We start from the raw sequence: 20,340 nt of genomic DNA, 5'->3' as shown, positions 1-20,340 counted from the left end.
CCGTTTAGTTAAATTATGAAAGCAATCAATATTGTTAAAAGAAATGTTTCCCTGCGGACCCTCGATGAGAGCTTAGTTATATCTTTGTTGTTCTAATACTTGACAGATAAACAGAGATTGTTTTGCAATTTGGCCGAGACAGGCTTTGAACTGCAAAAAGTTCCGTTGATTCTCGGAAAATGAAATGGTGGACATACTCGACTGATTTTGAAAGGATTTTCGACACTGATTCCTCGAAAGCAAAACAATCACCCCACTACAATGATTTTGTATAAATATTTAACTTTAAGTTTAGTTGTGCCACTATAATAAATTAACAAGTGTAATAACGATAAATTAAGGTGTCGTGGAAGCCCACAAAAATCCACAAGGCTTTTGAATAATGGGCTTCCTTTATCAAAACTTGTACGTGCAGTGTTAATTTAAAATGGCTTTCACTGCGGGGTATGTCGTAAGATATTTCATGAATTCTGTTAAAATTGATTTGCACCAAAATTTCAAATTTATACGGTACACGTTAAAGATCATAAAATCCTTTGCACAAATGACTACAAATGCTAAGCTATTTCCATCAACTGACTAAGAATATTGTAGATGCCCACTATTTGAATTTAGGACGTGCTAGTCTGGCTATGCTTGAACGCCAACATCTTATCGTTTAGAAATCATCTTAAAATTAAAATTTATTTAAGATAAGCGACATTCTGAATTTAAGATGTTCCTTTTTCTTGAAATAATTCGAGAGTCCACAATCTCAATGTAAAAAGCAATAATCTTAGATGACAGGGTACATTCTTATTATAAAACGTAGCGAACCAGTCTAATTTAATTAAGACGCATCCGAAACCTTAGAGTAGGCCAGGACAAGTTTGAATCTAAGGAATAAGACTTTAGTTGTCTTAATTAAGATTTAAAAACACTTCAGTCTTCTTTATATAAGTGGTTATCCTACGAAGGATGCTAATCCCTCGGAAATAAAAGCAAATTCAAACCCCCACCGTGGTACAGGGGTGGTGGGTGAGGGTGGTTAGACCCCCCCCCCTGCAGGGTTTTTGTTCTGTTTAAGGCACTGCGAAATTAGTTTGTCCTAAGTAGAAATCCCTTAACTTACTCGACAAGATGACATAATTTTTGTTGGCTTCGACATCATATGACGTCGCATGACGTCATTAGAGCCGCCATCTTGCATCCGCCCACTGGATTTCACCATTTTCTTAGAAAGACAGAAAATAACAGAAGCAGCTACTGAATGTTTCAGGATTACAGAGTACGTCTCTTTTCAAAATTTCGTAAAAGCCTGAAAGGGGGCCATCCTTGTACGTCCGAGGGTTAAGATTTTAGTTTTTACGAAGTATGTGTTCTGTACTTCTAACCAAAAAACTGGCCTAAATGTATTTCTATTGTCGCTGTATGATATCAAGTAGTAATGTATTGATTACTACAAAATATTACAACAAGAGGCATCATTGTGACGATACGTTGGAGGAGTAGTGTAGATTATTACTGGTGGAGGCAGTGCTCTTGGTGGACTGGGGGCGCCTCCCGGCAGCCCTCGCGCCATTCTTTCCAGCCGACCCTGAAATGACATGATGGGTGTAAAGTAGAAGTATTCCATCCAAGATCTCTGAAAGAACATGATTTTAGCCACTCTCTTTCTCTCTCCTCCGATTATAATGTTGTCTGCCACAGCCAACATGTGCGAGACTGCACTCAGCTCATAGAATTGGTTACTTAATCCCCCACAATCTTCACTGTGGAAAAAGACCTTGTTTAACAGCTCATCTGGGCTGAACAGAATGACGAGGGCAAGTAGTGCGTCGGTTTCTTGTTCGGTTAGTAAATAGTAGTTATGAAAATCCCTTAACCTGTTCACATTGGGATTGTTTAGATCGATAACAAATGCCACAGCATTGAGGTAGTACATTAGTTTCGCTTTTGGATTCTCTGGTACCATGGCCCTTTGAGTGATATCTTTGATTCCAACTCTTTCACTGACCAATGCTGCCATTTTGAAGTCTTTGGTACCTTGTAAACTACAAAATAAAGAAGAATGTACCTCTTAATATCAAATGCAGATCAGACTAGATCCTAATAACGCTTTTAGCTATGCAGTTTTGATTGCAATTTTTCAAATTGGCAGTTTCGAATAAAACTGAAACAATTTCGAAGTTTTCAAAGGATTTGACGTCCTGCTGAATTTTATAATACATAATTGTGTGTCAGAATTTAAATGGAGAAGGCACAGTGCCGCATGCAATGTTTAAACTGCTAATTTACATCTGTCCTATCTACGCCGTTTTAAAGCAGAAACAAATAATCTGTTTTGATGTAGAAGAAAAACTTCATTCACTTTTTTTCAAATATCTATTTTCTTTCAAAAAATATTAAAGGTTTTAATATACGCAAATTAGCAAAGTGTTGATGTCCTTTAATCAACTAAATTTTTAACAAATATAAAGATTAAAACAAATGTCGCAAATAATCGGAATTGTAAAATCTTGTTTCTTTTTTTGTGACAAGCATATAAACTGGCTGGGTAGGCGTCTTGGCCTGTTTTTATTTTTTCCAACTGATAAGCGAAAATATAATATTAAAACAAAAATAATTGAAACATATTGGTGGAATAGAATAAGTTGCCATGGTACCATATATAATTTTGTCATTACCGTTGGTGTGTCACCTGTAGAATTATGGTCTGTCAAGTTTTTTCTGAATTCTTCAGCAAACTGACCAAAATTTCGAAACTTTTATACTTTTGAGTTTAGTTTAATAATCTCAACAGTCCCCTCATTTTATATTAAAAAAAATATAAGGTTTTTTGCAGGTAATACAGCTTTTTCAGGTTAATACAGGTATTTGAAAACGAAAAACGCCATCTTCCGTGGAATGCTTTATAGTACGTCCAAAATTGCAAGGGGTGAAAATTTGATCATAGTAACACGTCAGCTATCAAAGACTGCATAGTTGACTCAAAATTATTGTGGGGTGGTTAAAGCAACGTCGCAAGAAGAGTATCTGTATATCGAACTGAAATTTCCAGAAAAAGCCAGTTGTGATGTGCCTGTTTCAATATATTTGATTATGTTTGTAGCCCATTTTTTTTTAAAAAAGGGACGCATAATTATGCTAAAGCCTGGTTTTTACTAGCGACGCAAGCACAAGCGCAAGCATGAGCGCAATCACGCAAAAAGGACAAATTTTGATCATTGTTATTGTGCTTGCCGCAAGCACAAGCAAAAGCATAAAACTGCAATGCGCTTGTGCTTTTGCTTGAGTCGAATCTGTTTTCACGGTGAAATAAGAGCTTTTATTCTTGTGCTTGTGCTTGTGCTTGTGCTTGCATTGCTAGTAAAAACCAGCCTAAATGAGCCAAGAATTGCAACCAAAGACTCGCCTATTTCACCTTTCAATTTTAATTTATTTTAAACTAGTTTTGTTTTTCCTAAGTAGGAACGTATACTGAGTGTTAATTATGATATTATATTAGAACTAAGCTGTTGACTGAGATTGTGATTCAACTGTCAAGACTGGTAAACAGAATAGTTGAAAAAACCCCATAATCTGAACACTGTACGCATCTGCATGCTTCAAACACACCCAAAATTGAGTTTGGTTGAAGTCAACCAAAACCGATCGGTGCACATTATTTAAAGAAAACTGAGCGACTGAAGAAAATAACGTAATATGACGGATTCTCTGATACCATACCCCTTTGATTTGATTTCGTTTTTTTATTTTTGTTTCGTGACAGTGAAAACGAAGTATATCTTTGAATCCAACATTGCTGTCTACGGCTATGAGGTACGATCTGTAGAACAGATAAGATATGGCGTGACAGCGCTAGAACACTTACGCTAACAAGGTCGTTAAGAAGATCGCTTTGCACGGTAAAAAAAATTGAAGTGCGGTAAACCTTGATTCCTCAGAGCCCTATGACCAGATATTTAAAAATGCCTTCTCATCGCTGCTTTTCTCGGCAAGTCGTGTCTCCACGGAAAGCTTGTCTTGCCGAAATATCGTTTACATTATATTATATCGTATTCTCGTATTCAAAATATAGTATTCTGCCGAAATACTGTATTCTTTATCGTATTCTGACATTCATCGTCGCCCGACGATGACTTCCAAAATACGATTTCATTGTCGATAACTATTGTCAGAATACGATATCACCAAATAATTTGCAAATAGACATTGCATGACGGCGCTACGCTGGATCACGTATGCTTACAAAATCGCTAGCGCTTAGAAAATCGTTTTGCACGGTAGAAATGTTGAATTGCGGACAGAATTTTACTCCTCTGATCCATGTGACCCTGTAATTATTTTCTGATATGCTAGTAAAGGCTTTATTGCTTGGGCGGCCTTTGACTATTGATGAAGTATAATCCATTTCCTTGTTGGGCTTCTCGGATAGCATAATCATCCCGATGAATGAGTCAAAACGTTTGCCTTTACCCTTTGTATGGGCCCAACCTGACGTCAGTATTTATTGCTTCTTATCAACATAATTGACTGATTTGCCTTTTTGGCCCTTACATCGTTCTAAGGCCCAAAAGGGGTGACGGAGCTTTGGCAGAGTCTTGTCATGACGGGGCCGTCAAAAAGAGTTCTAAAAAGGGCTTCTTCAAACTCGCCTTTTCGGTGGCCATTTCCGCAAGAAACCACAACTCTCTTATTGGGTCGAATGCAATGATGCTTATTCGCGTTTGTCTTTATTTCTTTGTTACTGTCGACTTGCTATAGAATCCTTTCGACAAACAAACTAAACAAATAGACTGAGTCTGAATCGTTTGATTCGTCAAAGGCTAATTGTATTCACAATCTCACAAAGTGGAGCTGTCGATCGGACAGTTGCATTAATTTTCATTAGAAATATTTCAAGATACGCTTGTGGCAGGGTCACTTAGAAAGTTTGTCGATTCGATCGATTCGGTCGAATTCGTCAACTGGGCAATTTGTTAACGATACGAGAAGTGGAGCGGGACTTTGCAGCTTTTGCAAAGTCGTGGGTGGAAGCGTTCTCACTGAACGTTAGATATTCATGTTCCAATCTTATTTTACCTCAATGATTCATGATCTATTTGCTGGCTCGCCTTAGCGAGACAGCACACTATTCTGGTAGTCCTGTGTGTGTTGGGTATTCTGTGTTGTGTGTGCGGTTCGGAGCCAAATTTTGGATGTCAGATTAAGCGCATGCGGTCTACGATTCTGTATATTTTTATTATGTCACACGATAGCGTGTATTACCGTTTGTCACACGATTGCGTGAAGTAGCGTTTATTAAAAGCATAAAGTAAATAATTGTTTGATTTTTTGGGAGATATGTAAACTTCATCTTAATAGCGTTGAAAACCGAATATGCTGTTGAATGCTTCTTTTTGTTAGAACCATTGTTAACCGAATTTGGGCCGAATTTTAAGCAGCCCGACGAAAGTACAACTTTTTTTTTGTCTTAGTACATTTTAGTCACAGCAAAAGGTCCATACATTGTAACGTTACAGAAATGCTTCCGATGTGTTTTTGGAGATAGGGAACAGCATCTGCTAAGTTCTTCTATTAAGCCTTTTTTATACTTTTTACCTTTTAATACGTATTGAACACCGTTATATCGTTGGGCGTATTTTAAAGCGAAATTGAATGCTATTTTCCCGCTTTTGCAAGCTGCTCTGAGTAACAACTTGTGGCATGTGACTGTGTAAATTTTTCTCTATTTCAGTCGCGAGGCCATTGTTTGATTTTTAGGGAGATATGGAAATTCATGTGCTCTATTTTTATTATGCCATTACGATTGTGTTAAACATTGAATATGCTATTGAATGCGGTTATATTATTGCAACTGAAGCTTGCGCCAACTTTTTTAAGAAGCACGTCAAAATTACTCTTTTAATAGCTTCAGTAACAGCGAAGAACAGCGAAAGGTTCTCATTATGTTACGTTACATGTGTATTAAATCAGCGCTTGCAATGTTTACTGGAGATAGGGAGAACATCTGCTTCATTTTATAATTGTACCTTTTTATACTATTCAGCGTTCAATGTGCTCTTGAACATCGTTACATTGTTGGATATATTTTAAAGCGAAATTGTATACGAAAGTACAACTTTTTTTTGTTTTGTCTTAGTACATTTTAGTCACAGCAAAAGGTCCATACATTGTAACGTTACAGAAATGCTCCCGATGTGTTTTTGGAGATAGGGAACAGCATCTGCTAAGTTCTTCTATTAAGCCTTTTTTATACTTTTTACCTTTTAATACGTATTGAACACCGTTATATCGTTGGGCGTATTTTAAAGCGAAATTGAATGCTAATCTCCCGCTTTTGCAAGCTGCTCTGAGTAACAGCTTCCCAGGGGGGGTACTCCGGCTTGTAAATGACGGGGATGATCGAATGGAGGCAAAATTCAGGACCCAAAAAAATCCCTTAGTCTTCCGACATTACCCAAAAAAATCTCTAAGCCAAAAATAACCCCCAAAAAAATCCCTGGTCAAATTACCCCTAATTTGCCAGGAGGTGCAATAAAATAACACAAAGAACGCAAAAAATAACACAAAAAAATCCCGGAATCGAAAATTTCAAACCCAAAAAAATCCTTCGATCATCCCCGTCATTAACAAGCCGGAGTACCCCCCCCCCCCCCCCCCCCCCTGGGAACAACTTGTGGTATGTGACTGTGTAAATTTTTCTCTATTTCAGTCGCGAGACCATTGTTTGATTTTTAGGGAGATATGGAAAATTCATGTGCTCTATTTTTATTATGCCATTACGATTGTGTTAAACATTGAATATGCTATTGAATGCGGTTATATTATTGCAACTGAAGCTTGGGCCAACTTTTAAGAAGCACGACAAAATTACTCTTTTAATAGCTTCAGTAACAGCGAAGAACAGCGAAAGGTTCTCATTATGTTACGTTACATGTGTATTAAATGCTTGCAATGTTTACTGGAGATAGGGAGAACATCTGCTTCATTTTATAATTGTACCTTTTTATACTATTCAGCGTTCAATGTGCTCTTGAACATCGTTATATTGTTGGATATATTTTAAAGCGAAATTGTATACGATTTTTCCGCTTTTGCAAGCTGCTCGAGGTCACAGCTTTCTGTGTACGATTATGTGAATTCTGCTTAATTTTCTCGTACGGGTCAGGACCATTATTTGATTTTTAGGAAGATATGGAAAATTCATATGCTTTTTTCTACGATTGTTTCTTTAATCATCGCCAAAAATGAAATCCAGAACTCCAAACAAGCCATTCATTAACATACTGTACCTCCAAACTTCAGAAATAATGTAGTGTAATCGTTTTAAAATTCCTCGAGCCAGCACTCACTTTCATTATGAAATTCCTAGTTATAAATTTTATTCCATATTCTCCAGGAAATTTTGAAAATTAGATGCTCAGAATTGCTATTTTCTTCCATTTCTGTGGTGACATTTTTTTAATTTCATCACGCATTTCAGCAATTTGTTTGTTAGCTTGCGTAGCAGGCGTCTGTGTTGTTTTTAGCGCGTTTTAATATTTTAAATACTATCTGTATATTCTATATTCTATATTCAGACGCCCCAATATCTGCCAATATCGATGGAAGCATTCATTTGTTATTCATGATTACTTTAACCATCTCTTGTTATTCCTAATTCTCAAGTTATAAACACGAAACATGATTTCGCTTCCACCCTTCGATGCAGAGGGCTCCTATTAAACTTTGTCGATTCAATCGATTCGCTTATTACTAGAGGTTTGGAGTTGCTCGTTCCCTAAGGGCTAAATAGATAAATATCTTAGCACAAGGAAGGGCAATTAAGGTATACCTACTGTTTAGATCTGTGATGAGAAGTTGAGATCACTTTAACCTTCAAAACGATCAACCAGCAGAACAAGGAAGTGAATGCCTGCGTTGAAATGAAAAGAGCTGATATCGAGATTACGTGCGTGACATGAGTGCTATACGTCAGCGTCTCGTGAGACGTGTCAGCATGCACACGACATATATTCGAGTCACGCAACGCCTTCGTGTGGTGTACCATGGAAAAGCCCAAGAGACATTTGTCTTTTTTCGATATACGCACGAGCCTTTACTATTTTATACCACGCCTTAGAACACACGATGGCCATGAGATATACGCGCAGACTAGGGTAAGGCACATTATGCTGACAAAATTTTGGGCATTATGCTATAGTTAGAGCATCAAGCATTTTGCGGGCACAATGGTTTTTTTTAGTATACGTTAACCTTTCATTGATCTCCGCAATAAAGAGTCTTTTAGAACAATACTGAAGCTAAAAACAGCTTTTACTTGGGCTATCTTGAACGTAGAGAACGTTTCGTGTGCTTGTGCATGACGTTTTTTGAAAGTAAGGGATTGAAGTTTGGCTACAAATGTTTTCGCCCCAGGCGACCTTTGAGGATGTTTAAATTTTGCATGGCTTTCCCAAACTCGTCTGGGCTTTCCAAAGTGTTTTATTTTCGATTCATTGTACTTTATTTTCGATTCATTGTACGCGAAGAAACACACACGTCCGCTCGTATACCAGCTGCGTAAGTCACGAGCCAAAAGAACTGAAGGAATGCTTAAGTGCGCTCTTTGTTCCCTTTCATCCTTTACTTGGACGTAAACAGATTGAAGGCCCTGAACACCGCAACACCGCAGAAAAAATTAAACACGCATCACCACAAGAAAAATTGACGAAATACCACCAGCGCAATATTTTTTGAAGGCAATCGGTGTCATTACCTGAACAATTTTTTAATGAATGTGTTTTTGCAACGATTCGGATTGTTGAAGCTTAAAACCACAACTGCTTTAAGTAGTTTTGTTTTCGCACTTTGCTAGAAGCCAAAATTGTTATAAATTCCAATTTCAAAGCATTCAATTTTACAAAATAAAGCAAACTAGACGGATGTAGATCGCAAAAAAATATTAATTACTGCTTTTATTCTTTTAATTTATTTTACCGATCGTGTAAATATGCTATCATTACACTCGCCTGACATGGTTATAATATTGACTCTGCAAGCTAGAGACTGCGCCGTGTAAACTGTTCAGTTTATTCGCAGTTAATTAATGTCAGCAATCGAGACAATTTGCATACCGCAGACCCACATTAAGAGTTTTACGTTGATACTTATCCGTAGTAGATAGCCACAAAGACTGTTTTGCAGTTCGGCCTAAACGGACTTTAATCGGCAATAATATCCGGTTGTTCTCAGAAAAAGGAATGGTCGACATACTCGACTGATTTTGAATGGATTTTCGACAACCCTTCTAACTGACCTTGATTTCCTGAAAGCAGGACAATTTCCGCACTTCAATGACTTACTATGTCAGGTTAAAGTTTATTTTTGCCACCATAATGAATTTACAAGAGTGATAACGGTGAAATAAATGTGACAAGGAAACCCAGGAGAGACCACCAGGCTTTCAAATAGTAATGGCTCACTCTATTATATATTATTTTTTCACTTTTAAACAGTAAAACGTCCGTTATAAAGTCGACAGAATTTACTATATTTTATTTTATAATATGAGTAGCTCCGTGAGCGGTCAAGATGAAGCGAATCTCGTGCTCTGATTGGCTACCCGAATGGTCAAGATGGAGTCATCGGGATCGCCCGCTGTGTTCCCGCAAGCGAAAGAAAAAAATTTCCGTTGTAAATTTGCGCTTTGAAACTATTTCCCGAAACAAACCAAATATTATCTGTCGGTTTCTAGCGAAAAGAAGTCCGATAACAACCGAAGTACATGTAGGTCTCGAAGCGAATGAGAGCAAACAAATTTAACAACAAATGTTAACGAGTTTCGTGAATTTATTTGCCGACGTCATAGTGGTGACCTCAAAAATACGGACACATTTCTAATACGGACACTTGGCTCTGTCCCTTCGGTGTCCGTATTAGAGAGTTTAGCTGTATTTACACGTGTGCTTTTAACGAGTTTTTAAACTCCCATGTGCTACGTGTCTAACAAATGACTGAGTAATTAGTAATAATAGTAATAGTACATCTTTATTGCGGCTTACTCTTGAAAGGGAGGTATTGGTCTGTTTACAATAAATATTTTGACATTTACTAATACATTTAAGAAATAGCAAAAACTAGATCTTACACAATTCAATTAAAAAAAAAAATGTTCCTTGTGTTTGCAAGTTAAGAAGCTCTTTCCTTTTTTTGAAACATTAAATGCATATATTTACCTACTACTTCTGATCTAGGTAGGTACTTAGTTTTCCGTTTTCACTTAAATATATTTAACTCACATCAATCTTTGAAATGTGAGAACATAGCTCATGGCATTCTACTCCTCTCTTTCTTTACTTTTCTATATTTCGCACCATACTGAATTTATTGCATGATAAATTTTGCATTAACTGGAAAACTCGGAAAAAAATTCCGAGTTCCAAATGGGATTTGCATTGTATCCACGACCCTCCGTGATCTAGTCGGATGCTCTACCACTGAACTACTGTAGACTCTATGGTGAGCAAGGGTAAAATGTGGAAAATTTACCTTAATCTTTTTTGTAGTAAAATAAGTTCTTCGTCCTTTATTTATATGTCCATTAGGGTAAATAGGGAGAGCTAAATAGTGAAAAAAATAACTGAAGATTCCGTAAGCAATGTGATGTAGTATGTTTCGTAACAAATGTAACTTATTGTACATAAGGTAATGTAACCGGCATGTGAGTAATGTATGTAGTGTAAGTAGTGTGAAGAATGTAAGCAATTCTAATGCAGTGAAATGTAAAAATGTAAGTAATTGTACGTTAAGTCATGTAGGTAACATAAGTAATTGTTCTGTAAGTAGGCTATATATTATTATTATTATTATTATTATTATTATTATTATTATTATTATTATTATTATTATTATTATTATTATTATTATTTCTGTGTTGCAATAAAAAAAACAAAAATAAAAAAATAAAAAAAAATAAAAAATAAAAAAAAGGTTAAAATGTGGGTCTTGACTAGGACCGCATCACGCAGTCACATAGTCAACCGACTAGATCACGGAGGGTCGTGGGTTCAAATCCCATTTAGAACACATAAAGACTCACTTGGGCGGCGGCATACTAAATTTAGTGCGATAACACTTGACACAAGAATCGATTTCACTGCATCAGAACTAATATTATGAAAACGATTTTTGTGTGCTTTACTTTAGACTAAAAACCTAAATAACTGAATTTGCTGTTCTGCTGTATGACATCAAATACAACTGTATTGATAACTACAAAATATTACAACAGGAAGTAGTGCGATTACTTCGCCTAGGTGGACTGATAGCTCTTCCCGACAGCCCTCGCGCAATTCTTTCCAGCCGACCCTGGAATGCCCTGATGGGTGCAAAGTAGTTGTCTTCCATCCAAGACATCTGAAAGAACATGATTTTAGCCACCCTCTTCCTCTCCCCTCCGATCACGATGTTGTCTGACACAGCCAACATGTGTGAGACTTTACTGAGCTCAAATAATTGGTTAGATGATCCTCCGCAGTCTTCACTGTGGAAAAACACCTTGTTTAGCAGCTCATCTGGGCTGAACAGCAAGACGAGCACCAGCAACGCGTCGGTTTCTGATTCATCTAGTAAATAATAGCTCCGATAATTCCTTAACCTGTTTAAATTGGGACTGTCTAGATCGAGAACAGATGCGACATTGTCGAGGTAGTACATCAGTTTTGCCTTCGGATTGTCTGGTACTGTGTCCCTTTGAGTAATATCTTTGATTCCAATTCTTTCTCTGACCAGTGCTGCCATTTTGAAGTCTTCGGTACCCTGTAAACTAAAAAAGAAACAGAATTGCAAATTAATTAATTTCAGGCACCGACTTAAATTGATCATTGTAAAGTTTTTAGCTCTGAATATGATTGCAATTTTTTGATTGACAGTCTCGAATAAGCGTACTGAATTACATAATGCATAATTATGATAACGTCTAGTGCTGTTTTTATTTGATGTTTATTTGGCCAGTTTTGCCATGTAGAAAAATAAAAAGTTTATATTGTTAAGTGGTAAACAATGAGTGTATTGTATTGTAGCATAGAGATTTAACACACAATTATATTCTTCAGCCTCTGATTTATTCTTAAAAGATTCTAAAAAACGCAAATTTTGGCATCGATATTCTTATAAAATATATCCTTAAAGAAAAAAAAATGTTTTCCGGTAGTTAGAAATTTTTTACAGAATTTCCTTGTTCTTTCAAACATCGTAGGTGTATAAGATGTTTGTTTAGAAATGTCGAGCGATTCCAAACATTATTTGGGTTTCCAGTTGACGAAATATTCGAACTGAGCATATTAATTCGCTAGGCTCTCGAAACAAACAAACAAGCATCGAACTGACTCATTACGTATTCAAATGTATATTTTCCTCAAAAAGTGCTGAAATGTTGTCTCGTTTTGCGAAACGTTTTGGGAATAACCCCTTCGTCAGTCACATTATCAGTCAAATCAGGCGACTGATGTCTGATGAAGGGGTTATTCCCGAGACGTATCGCAAAACGAGACAACATTTCAGCACTTAAAAAAAAAAAAAAAACATTTTATAGTATATGAACAAAGTGCTACACAGCAAATTATTTTTTTTATCAAATACTCTCAATAGGTTTTAAAGTGGCTTTCTGTTGGAATTAAGTGAATATTTCTGACTAGTGTCGAGAACCTAGCGATTTTAAAGTATGCTCAAGTTCAAATAGTTCGTTAACTTGAAAACCAATATATTCAATCGCTCGACATTTCTAAACAAATATCTAATACTCCCAAGAAAATTGAAAGAACTTTTCGGTGGAAATTCTGTAAAATTTTCTGACTGGCGGGCATTTAGTCAACTTAAAACCCTGCCTGGCTGCCCGATATATAGCCACAGGGTTTAAAGTATCTTAGCACTAGAAAAGCAATGAAGGTAATACGTACTGTTAATAACTGCGATGGAAAGTTGAGATCACCTCACCTCCAAAACGATCAACTAGCAAAACAAGGAAGTGAATACAGCTGCGTTAAATTTAAGGAAGCTGATATTGAGATGACGACACGAGTGCTATACGTCAACGTCTCAGTTAGACGCGCCAACATGCACGCAGCATGAGTTGTGGTGGACCGTGCATACCATTATGGAATACCCCAAGAGTCACTTGTATTTTCTTGGTATACTGATACAAAAGAGCCCTTACTATTTTGTAAAAAATATGGTGGCCAACACAATCAACGATATATATGCGCATACCAGGGAAAGATACATTAAGTCGGCATAATATTGGGCATAATGATAAACTGAGGGAATCAATAAAATTAATAGGCATTTTCTTGAGCATATTTTTGCCTTCCATTAGGGTCCATTAGGGTCTTCTAGAACAAGAAGCTGAAATCAGTTTTTACTCGAGCTATCGTAAACGCAGGGAACGTTTTATGTGCTTTTGCATGACCTTTCTTCGAAATGGAGGAACTGAAGTTTGGTTACCATTATTTCGCCCCGGGCTGGCGTCCTTTGTAAGAAGCACGTCACGGGCCAAAGAAGGTATGCTTAAGCGCGTTTAAATGGCAAACAAACAAAAAACATTCCAATATCTGTTCTGATAGCTGTTGTGTTTTCACTCTTGCAAGTATACAGATTACGGTCAGGATTGAGGCTAATATAATTATCGAGTTCTCTAACAGGAAAAAAAAAACAGAGATTTTTTTTTTTGTAATTGGGACACGGGTCATGAATTATTATAAAAAGTGTTGACGTACCTTTATTTTCGGTTCATTGGACGTGTTCACACTCACACGTCCGCGTATATGCTATAGCTGAGTAACGTCATGAGCCAAAAGAAAGAGGATTCTAAAGCGCGTTTAAATTGCAAAAATACCAAAAAAAAAAAAAAAACATTCCAATACCTTTTTTCTTCGATCGCTTATACCTAATTCATGTAATTCCTTAATGCAAGGACTCTAGTATCTAGGTATATTGATAAAATAATTGTTTTAACATCTTATAAGAAACGAAACGAGCTTTCTGCGAAGGTTACGGTATCTAATTCGTTGGGTTTTGGTGTAGACTGTCACGCCTGTAATGTCAGTGAAACCACTAGAAATTTTGCCTCACGGGTTCGCAAATAGTTATATTCCGTCCGTAATATCATAGTTGCCAAATTACTCCTTAATTCTCGCGCGAAATTTTAACGTTGATTTATAATTTCACAGATTATTTTAATTGCGTTCTTAAACGTTCTTAGTGGCAAGAAAAACTCTTTTAAATTTGGCCTAAACGGACGTTTAACTGTAATTAATTCCGTTCATTCTCGGAAAATGAAATGGTCGACATGCTCGACTGACTTTTCCACCTCATATTGATTCCTTGAAAATAGAACAATCACCCCACGTCAATGATTTAAGTATTGTAAGTTCAAGTTCAAGTTTATTTTTGCCTCTATGATGAATTTACAAGTGAATGATAAAATTAAGGTGGCGACTGAGGAAGGCGACCACAAGGCTTTTAATTATTGGGCTCCCTCAATTATGTATAAATTCCGTAAAACTTCCGGTATAAGTCGTTATAATGTTTTGCATGTTATTTCTTGTTTTTTTTTTTGCCTTGCATATGACGGCTAAATCAATAAGCTTAACTTATTATTAAGACTTATTTATGTGGATTGAAAGGGTTTACCTAGCAGGTATTAGAAGGGTCTTCCTACACATTGAAAGGCTTTTCTCGCGCTCTGGAAAGAGTTCACTTGGAAATTCAGAGGGTTTAGAGATCGTTGTTGTATAAAAAAAAGATATTGAATATGAAGAAAGCCGTATTTTTATTTGGTGAACGACTGACGAGGATCCAGGATCGAAATACAGTCCGATCTCTATTAAGTGGCCACCCTCGGGACTTTAATAAGTGGCCGCTTAATAGAGGTTGGATAGGAATGGCAGTAAACATGATTTTATTGACTCTATATAACAAAATGCTTTTAAAAAGTGAACATATATGAAGATAAATCCAAAATTCATTGCAGCAAAACATCAAGTCTGTCAAGTGCATTTCCAGCCAATGCATAGTTCTAGCTCTAGCACAGAGGGCTCGCAAAATGTATAGAAAAGTACGGAAAACATTGTTGAAATGTTTCTTAGAACCTTATTGCATCGACAGTTAGTATGTGAAAAAAATTAGCTCAAGATTTTTCTCCGACGATTTCACCTAATTACTTGATTTACTGGCCGCTTGATGGAGGTAATAAACCAGATCTGAATAATACACTTGCGACAGCCAAAAGGTGGCCGCGGCCGCTTTATAGAGGTGGCCGTTGAATAGAGGTATCAAAAACAGCAGTTCACTAAAAAATTAATCGGGACTTTGGGAAGAGGCCCGCGCTAACTTTGAACTTTTATAACTTTTTTTAAGATTTAACCAAATGCTGCCAAACTTTCTGAGTTTTCCTAAAATTTATCTGGTAACAATTTGGTAGGGTTGGATGATGTGTCAGGAACTTGACATCACCATGTCAACGGCATTTTGACAGGCATGTTTTCCCAAATTTGTAATTTTGCGTGTTTCTGTTAATAAAAATCAACTTAAATGGAATTATTTTTACATGTTTACGGGTTTAAAGCACATTTTTATTTATTTTGAGTACTTTGTAGTGATTTTGGGGGGTTTTCTGGCATTTTGAAAAATTTTTCAAATCCAAGATGGCGGATCCAAGATGGCGGCTGTTTTGACATCATGATGTAATTGTCACGTGATGTGACGTCACCATCCCACGTGACGTATACCAAAAGAAAGAGTTTCGGACAAACAATACATCATATAAGTTTCATGATGATTGTTTAAATATTCTGGAAGTTTCTCAATGGTCTGAGAAGGTCCAAAAAAGCCCGGTCTGAATAGGGTTAATAGAGGTCGGACTGCATATATTCCGCTTTATTTTGAATTTCCGACCTTCTTTTTAGACGTCACTCAGAAATTCAGGCTTTATACAACGACGATCTTATTGTTTTAATAAGTAGGAATGAGTGTCAGAAATTCAGGCTTTATACAACGACGATCTTAATGTTTTAATAAGTAGGAATGAGTGCGTCGAACGATTTTAACTTCGGCATATGAAATTTCTCAGAAATTCAAAAGGTTTACCTGATATTTAAGAGTTTTTTTGCGCATTGAAAGCCGGGGCTTATGTGTAAATCGAAAGGAGTTACACAACCTGAACATTGAAAGTGATGGGAAAGGGTTTGCGGTTTGAAACGGTTAACCCGAGCATTAGAAGGGTTTACCTGCGTATTAAATGGGTTTTTGTGGGTGCTGGAAGCTGAAAGGATTTACCTGCGCATTGAATGGGTTAACTTCGGAATTTTCGTGGGTGATGTCACTGAAGCGTTATTCATATCTCGAAAAAATACAAGAACGTGCCATTTCGATTTCCGCCCCAAAGTGAGGCGACGAGAATTCCTGCCCCTATCATATAGTAGTCCCTCCCCGTGGGCTCTAATGTGACGGATAAAATAAAAAAAAAGGAGGAGAGAGGCTTCTTTGGAAAACCGTTCTCAAAAGAGTGACAATTTGCCACTGCATAGTACCTGATCTTTTGCACTTCAACTGGAAATTTAATAATCATTATGCGCGTCGAGCCCATTCGCGCAAATGCACTCTCCCCCCCCCCCCCCCCCGCGTCAAAAAGAAAGTCTATTTAATAAGTGAACTATAAATCGAACGCAACAGCCTCTTAGTTAATGTTATCAGACTACACCGTGTTCCTGGTTTTGCTCCAAACAATATTTCTATAACTCTCAGCCAGTTTGTTTATTTGAGACTGGAAACTTTCATAATCCGAAATGCAAGATAATTCAAGACTTTGTAAATATGAATCCTTTATTATGATTGTCAGCTCGCCAAAAACGGGTGGAGTAATATTTTTGGGTAATGCATGCAAAACACTTCAATTTTCAATGTTGGTTTATTGCAGCTTTAGAAATTCGGAAACTATCTCAATTCAAACTACTAATTTTGCTTATTTAATCAGTTCGTTGTAAGGTATAGGAGAAAAGTTCCTTTTGAATTCAGGCCACTTAACAACATCCTTTTTCTTTTCTATATATATGAATAACGTGACAAAAAACATCAATTATAATTTGAACAATTTTCTGTGCATTTAAATCATGTTTTAAATTTTACTGACATAATTATTCAGAAAACAGTTGCGTGTCAGAAATGAAAACTGAAACTGAAATTTTAAATTAAGATATATATTTTTAAAAAATAAGAAAATGAACGTTCATGATGTTTTATTATAGCGGAGCTCGCAAGGCGCCGAAGGCGCCTTGTGCGGAGCCCCATAGACAGGCAAATGGTATGAAAGAAGGAACACTATGGAAATGAGTTTTCATGGTCAACATGGATAGCGGCATGGTTCGCGGGCGCGTACGTACGGCGTACGGAGTCGCGCAAGATGGCCGCCATAGTTTGATGGTAGAAATAGTGAAGCAAGAAGGCCGTATAAAGGCGGCCGTATAAAGGCGGCCGTATAAAGGCGGCCGTATAAAGGCGGCCTTTAAAATTTAAAGAGGTTTGAAAAGAAAAACAAGAAGCAATGAAACAAAATGTGGCTGAAAATTACGTGTAGAAAGTAATCGACCGCCAAAAAAGTGGACATTGAGAGCCATAATCGATCGATGACTTTCGTGTCTATCTGTAAAGCCAGCATCGTACATGAAGGAGCATTCGAAAACTAAATCGGGTTGATAGAATAAACAAACCATTTTATTGCTACGGGGTAAAAAAAAAAAGAAAAAAAAAAAGGAAAAAAGAAAAAAAAAACTTGACCCTCTGGGATTTGAACTCACGACCTCCGGATCCGCAGACTGGCACCTTACCGATTGAGCTAATCCGACAGACTCTGAAAATGCACGTTGAATATATCCTATATCAATGTAATAGATATTGTGGAGTCTACTAAACTGCTGCGAAACTATAACAGGAACGCGAAACTATTTTCTATTGCTAGAAAGCAGATAATTTACTGTACTCTAAAGTATTTTTTCGTGCCATGAGTAATGATTTTGCCCCGCTTTAAGATTATTATTTCTGTCGTACTGCTGACATTCGGTTTAACCGTGAGCTATTTAAATTTGTCTTGAACCTATAAACGGCCATAAACATTAGTACTTTGGCCGCTTATTCACTAGAATGAAAACATTGTAAGCTCCAGTGAAAATTAAATAAATGGGGAGCTCCGCTTTTAGGCTTGCCTAAATCTATATATTTAAAATTATGATAAAAGTGACCTCAAATGTCGACTTTTTTTCGCGAATAGTAGTTGGTTAACTTGTCTTGTACCAGTTCGTCAACGGAGGCGTTGATCTAGGCAAAACAAGCTTGTTCCAGGCGTTCGTTTAATTGGGAAACAGCGCGAAAAATGGCGCGCAAAAAATATGGGAAGGGGTGCCCCAAGTTAATCCCTCACCATGTTTCTACTTCCCGAGCTTTGCCCTGCTTCCCAACTAAGCGAGCGCCTTGAACGGGCAAAGGCAAATATGGGCTTGACAACCACCCGTTCTTTGATTGGGTGTTATTTGACATCATGAAAAGTCCGTTATTGAAGAAGAGAACCTAAGATATACCACACGTGTGCCGAGCCTCAATCTGAATAAATTCGTGCCTAGATATATTTTAAAATTTCAAAATCGTTCTTTAGACCGTACCTAAAAAGATCACTGTAAAAAATTGCAGATTCCTCTCTTGTAAAAAAAAAAAGAAGAAAAAATATGAATGCATAAGTCTACAATAAGTCAACCTTGCACCAGGTTGTTCAACGTTTATTACTTATAAAGGCTTTCAACGTGTTAACTTTATGCAGCAGCTGCTGTGGGTTCTTTAATGTATTGAACACTGAGTCACTCTGACTGCATACACATCTCTCATCAAGCCCAGCACAGAATCTCAGGGGGCTGATCTTTCTCAGATATTTATTATTATTATTTTTTTATAAACGAATTGTTCTGCAATTGACCTAGCTATGCTATTTTCTCACATTGAAGTTAATGATTTTACATCGAACGCATTTTGTACTTAATACGTTAGCAGCAAAATATAAAGGCAATAATTGATAAGCCTGTTTAACTAATATTGCCATGAAAACAACTTTTATAAAGCGAAATAAGTTAAAACAATCCTATGGCATAGATTTTCAGTCAATTCGATCTTGTGGTGTCCAAGTAAGCGCTTTTGAGATAAATTTTCGTTTCGTTTTGGCGTCGAACAGTTTTTCTGAAAAACACTTCAGTGGTGATATAAATAATGCATACACATGCAAGAATAAGTAATTAAAGGACTTGACACAGCAATATCAACAAAATGTCCATAACACATCTCCTGTATAGCTAATGAATATAGAATATCTAGAACCCAGGGGGGGTACTCCGGCTTGTGAATGACGGGGATGATCGAAGGATTTTTTTGGGATTGAAATTTTCGATTCCGGGATTTTTTTGGGTTGGAAAATTTGGCAAGTATTTTTTTGGGTGACTTGATTCAAATAGGGGATTTTTTTGGGTATTAAAAACGAACTAAAGTGCCTTGGCGTATTTATGGTATGATGAATAATCAAACTCGAGCGTTATTGCCCCTCCTGGCAATTTAGGGGTAATTTGACAAGGGATTTTTTTGGGGGTTATTTTTGGTCCAGGGATTTTTTTGGGTAATGTCGGAAGACTTAGGGATTTTTTTGGGTCTTGAGTTTTGCCTTCATTCGATCATCCCCGTCATTTACAAGCCGGAGTACCCCCCCCCTGGGATCTAGAAGAACTGTACAGATACATTGCTTTTATTTTTAGCAACATTTAAGTCCCCCCCCCCCCCCCATTTTATCTTTTAACCCGTTGAACACGACGAGTGCTGAAAAATAAATTCAAGAACAGAACTCTATGCTAAGTGTTTGATAATAACATGTAATAAATTTCAATCCAGGAAAAAAAAATCGTATTAACCCTCGGACGTACAAGCAAACTCATACCCCCACCATCGTACAAGGGGGGGGGGGGGGGTGGATGGAACCCCTCCCCGGAGTTTTCGTTATATTAAGGCGTAGCGAAATTATTTTGCTCTCAGAAGAATGCCCGTAGCTTACTCTACAAGATGGCATAATTTTAATTGGCTGTGACGTCATATGACGTCACGTGACGTCATTAGAGCCGCCATCTTGGATCCGCCATCTTAAATTTTAACATTTTCTTAGAAAGTCACAAAATAACGGAAATTGATGCAAAATCAAGTCAGAATGCTTATGGAATGTCAAAATAAACAAATCGTGCAATTCTGTTTAAAAAAACTGGAAAAATAAAGAAAAATGTTCAAAATAACGATTTTGGA

At 37.0% G+C, this 20,340-nt stretch overlaps 3 protein-coding genes and 1 long non-coding RNA gene across 4 annotated transcripts in view; 2 read left to right on the top strand and 2 right to left on the bottom strand.

Annotated features, from left to right (window-relative positions):
• LOC144628960 (uncharacterized) overlaps nucleotides 1-20,340 on the top strand; it is a 469,155-nt gene that overhangs the window by 391,637 nt on the left and 57,178 nt on the right.
• Nucleotides 1,061-7,887, bottom strand: LOC144629212 (uncharacterized). Its single transcript, XM_078487445.1, has 2 exons — nucleotides 7,824-7,887; nucleotides 1,061-2,033 (listed from the first exon to the last, which is right to left on the bottom strand). The coding sequence occupies exon 2, from the start codon at nucleotides 2,006-2,008 to the stop codon at nucleotides 1,439-1,441; it is 570 nt and encodes a 189-aa protein (XP_078343571.1). The 5' UTR covers nucleotides 2,009-2,033; nucleotides 7,824-7,887; the 3' UTR covers nucleotides 1,061-1,438.
• Nucleotides 11,169-11,785, bottom strand: LOC144667089 (uncharacterized). Its single transcript, XM_078528470.1, has one exon. The coding sequence runs from the start codon at nucleotides 11,764-11,766 to the stop codon at nucleotides 11,239-11,241; it is 528 nt and encodes a 175-aa protein (XP_078384596.1). The 5' UTR covers nucleotides 11,767-11,785; the 3' UTR covers nucleotides 11,169-11,238.
• On the top strand, nucleotides 17,260-17,811 carry LOC144628192 (uncharacterized). Its single transcript, XR_013566220.1, has 2 exons — nucleotides 17,260-17,475; nucleotides 17,518-17,811. It is a non-coding gene; the product is annotated as an uncharacterized LOC144628192 (long non-coding RNA).

This window comes from Oculina patagonica, chromosome 10 (assembly GCF_052425735.1).
Source record: "Oculina patagonica isolate OP01 chromosome 10, crgOcupat, whole genome shotgun sequence".
NCBI classification, from domain to species: domain Eukaryota; kingdom Metazoa; phylum Cnidaria; class Anthozoa; order Scleractinia; family Oculinidae; genus Oculina; species Oculina patagonica.
Note: the sequence above shows the minus strand (reverse complement) of the source record. Positions and strands in the feature narration are given on the sequence as shown.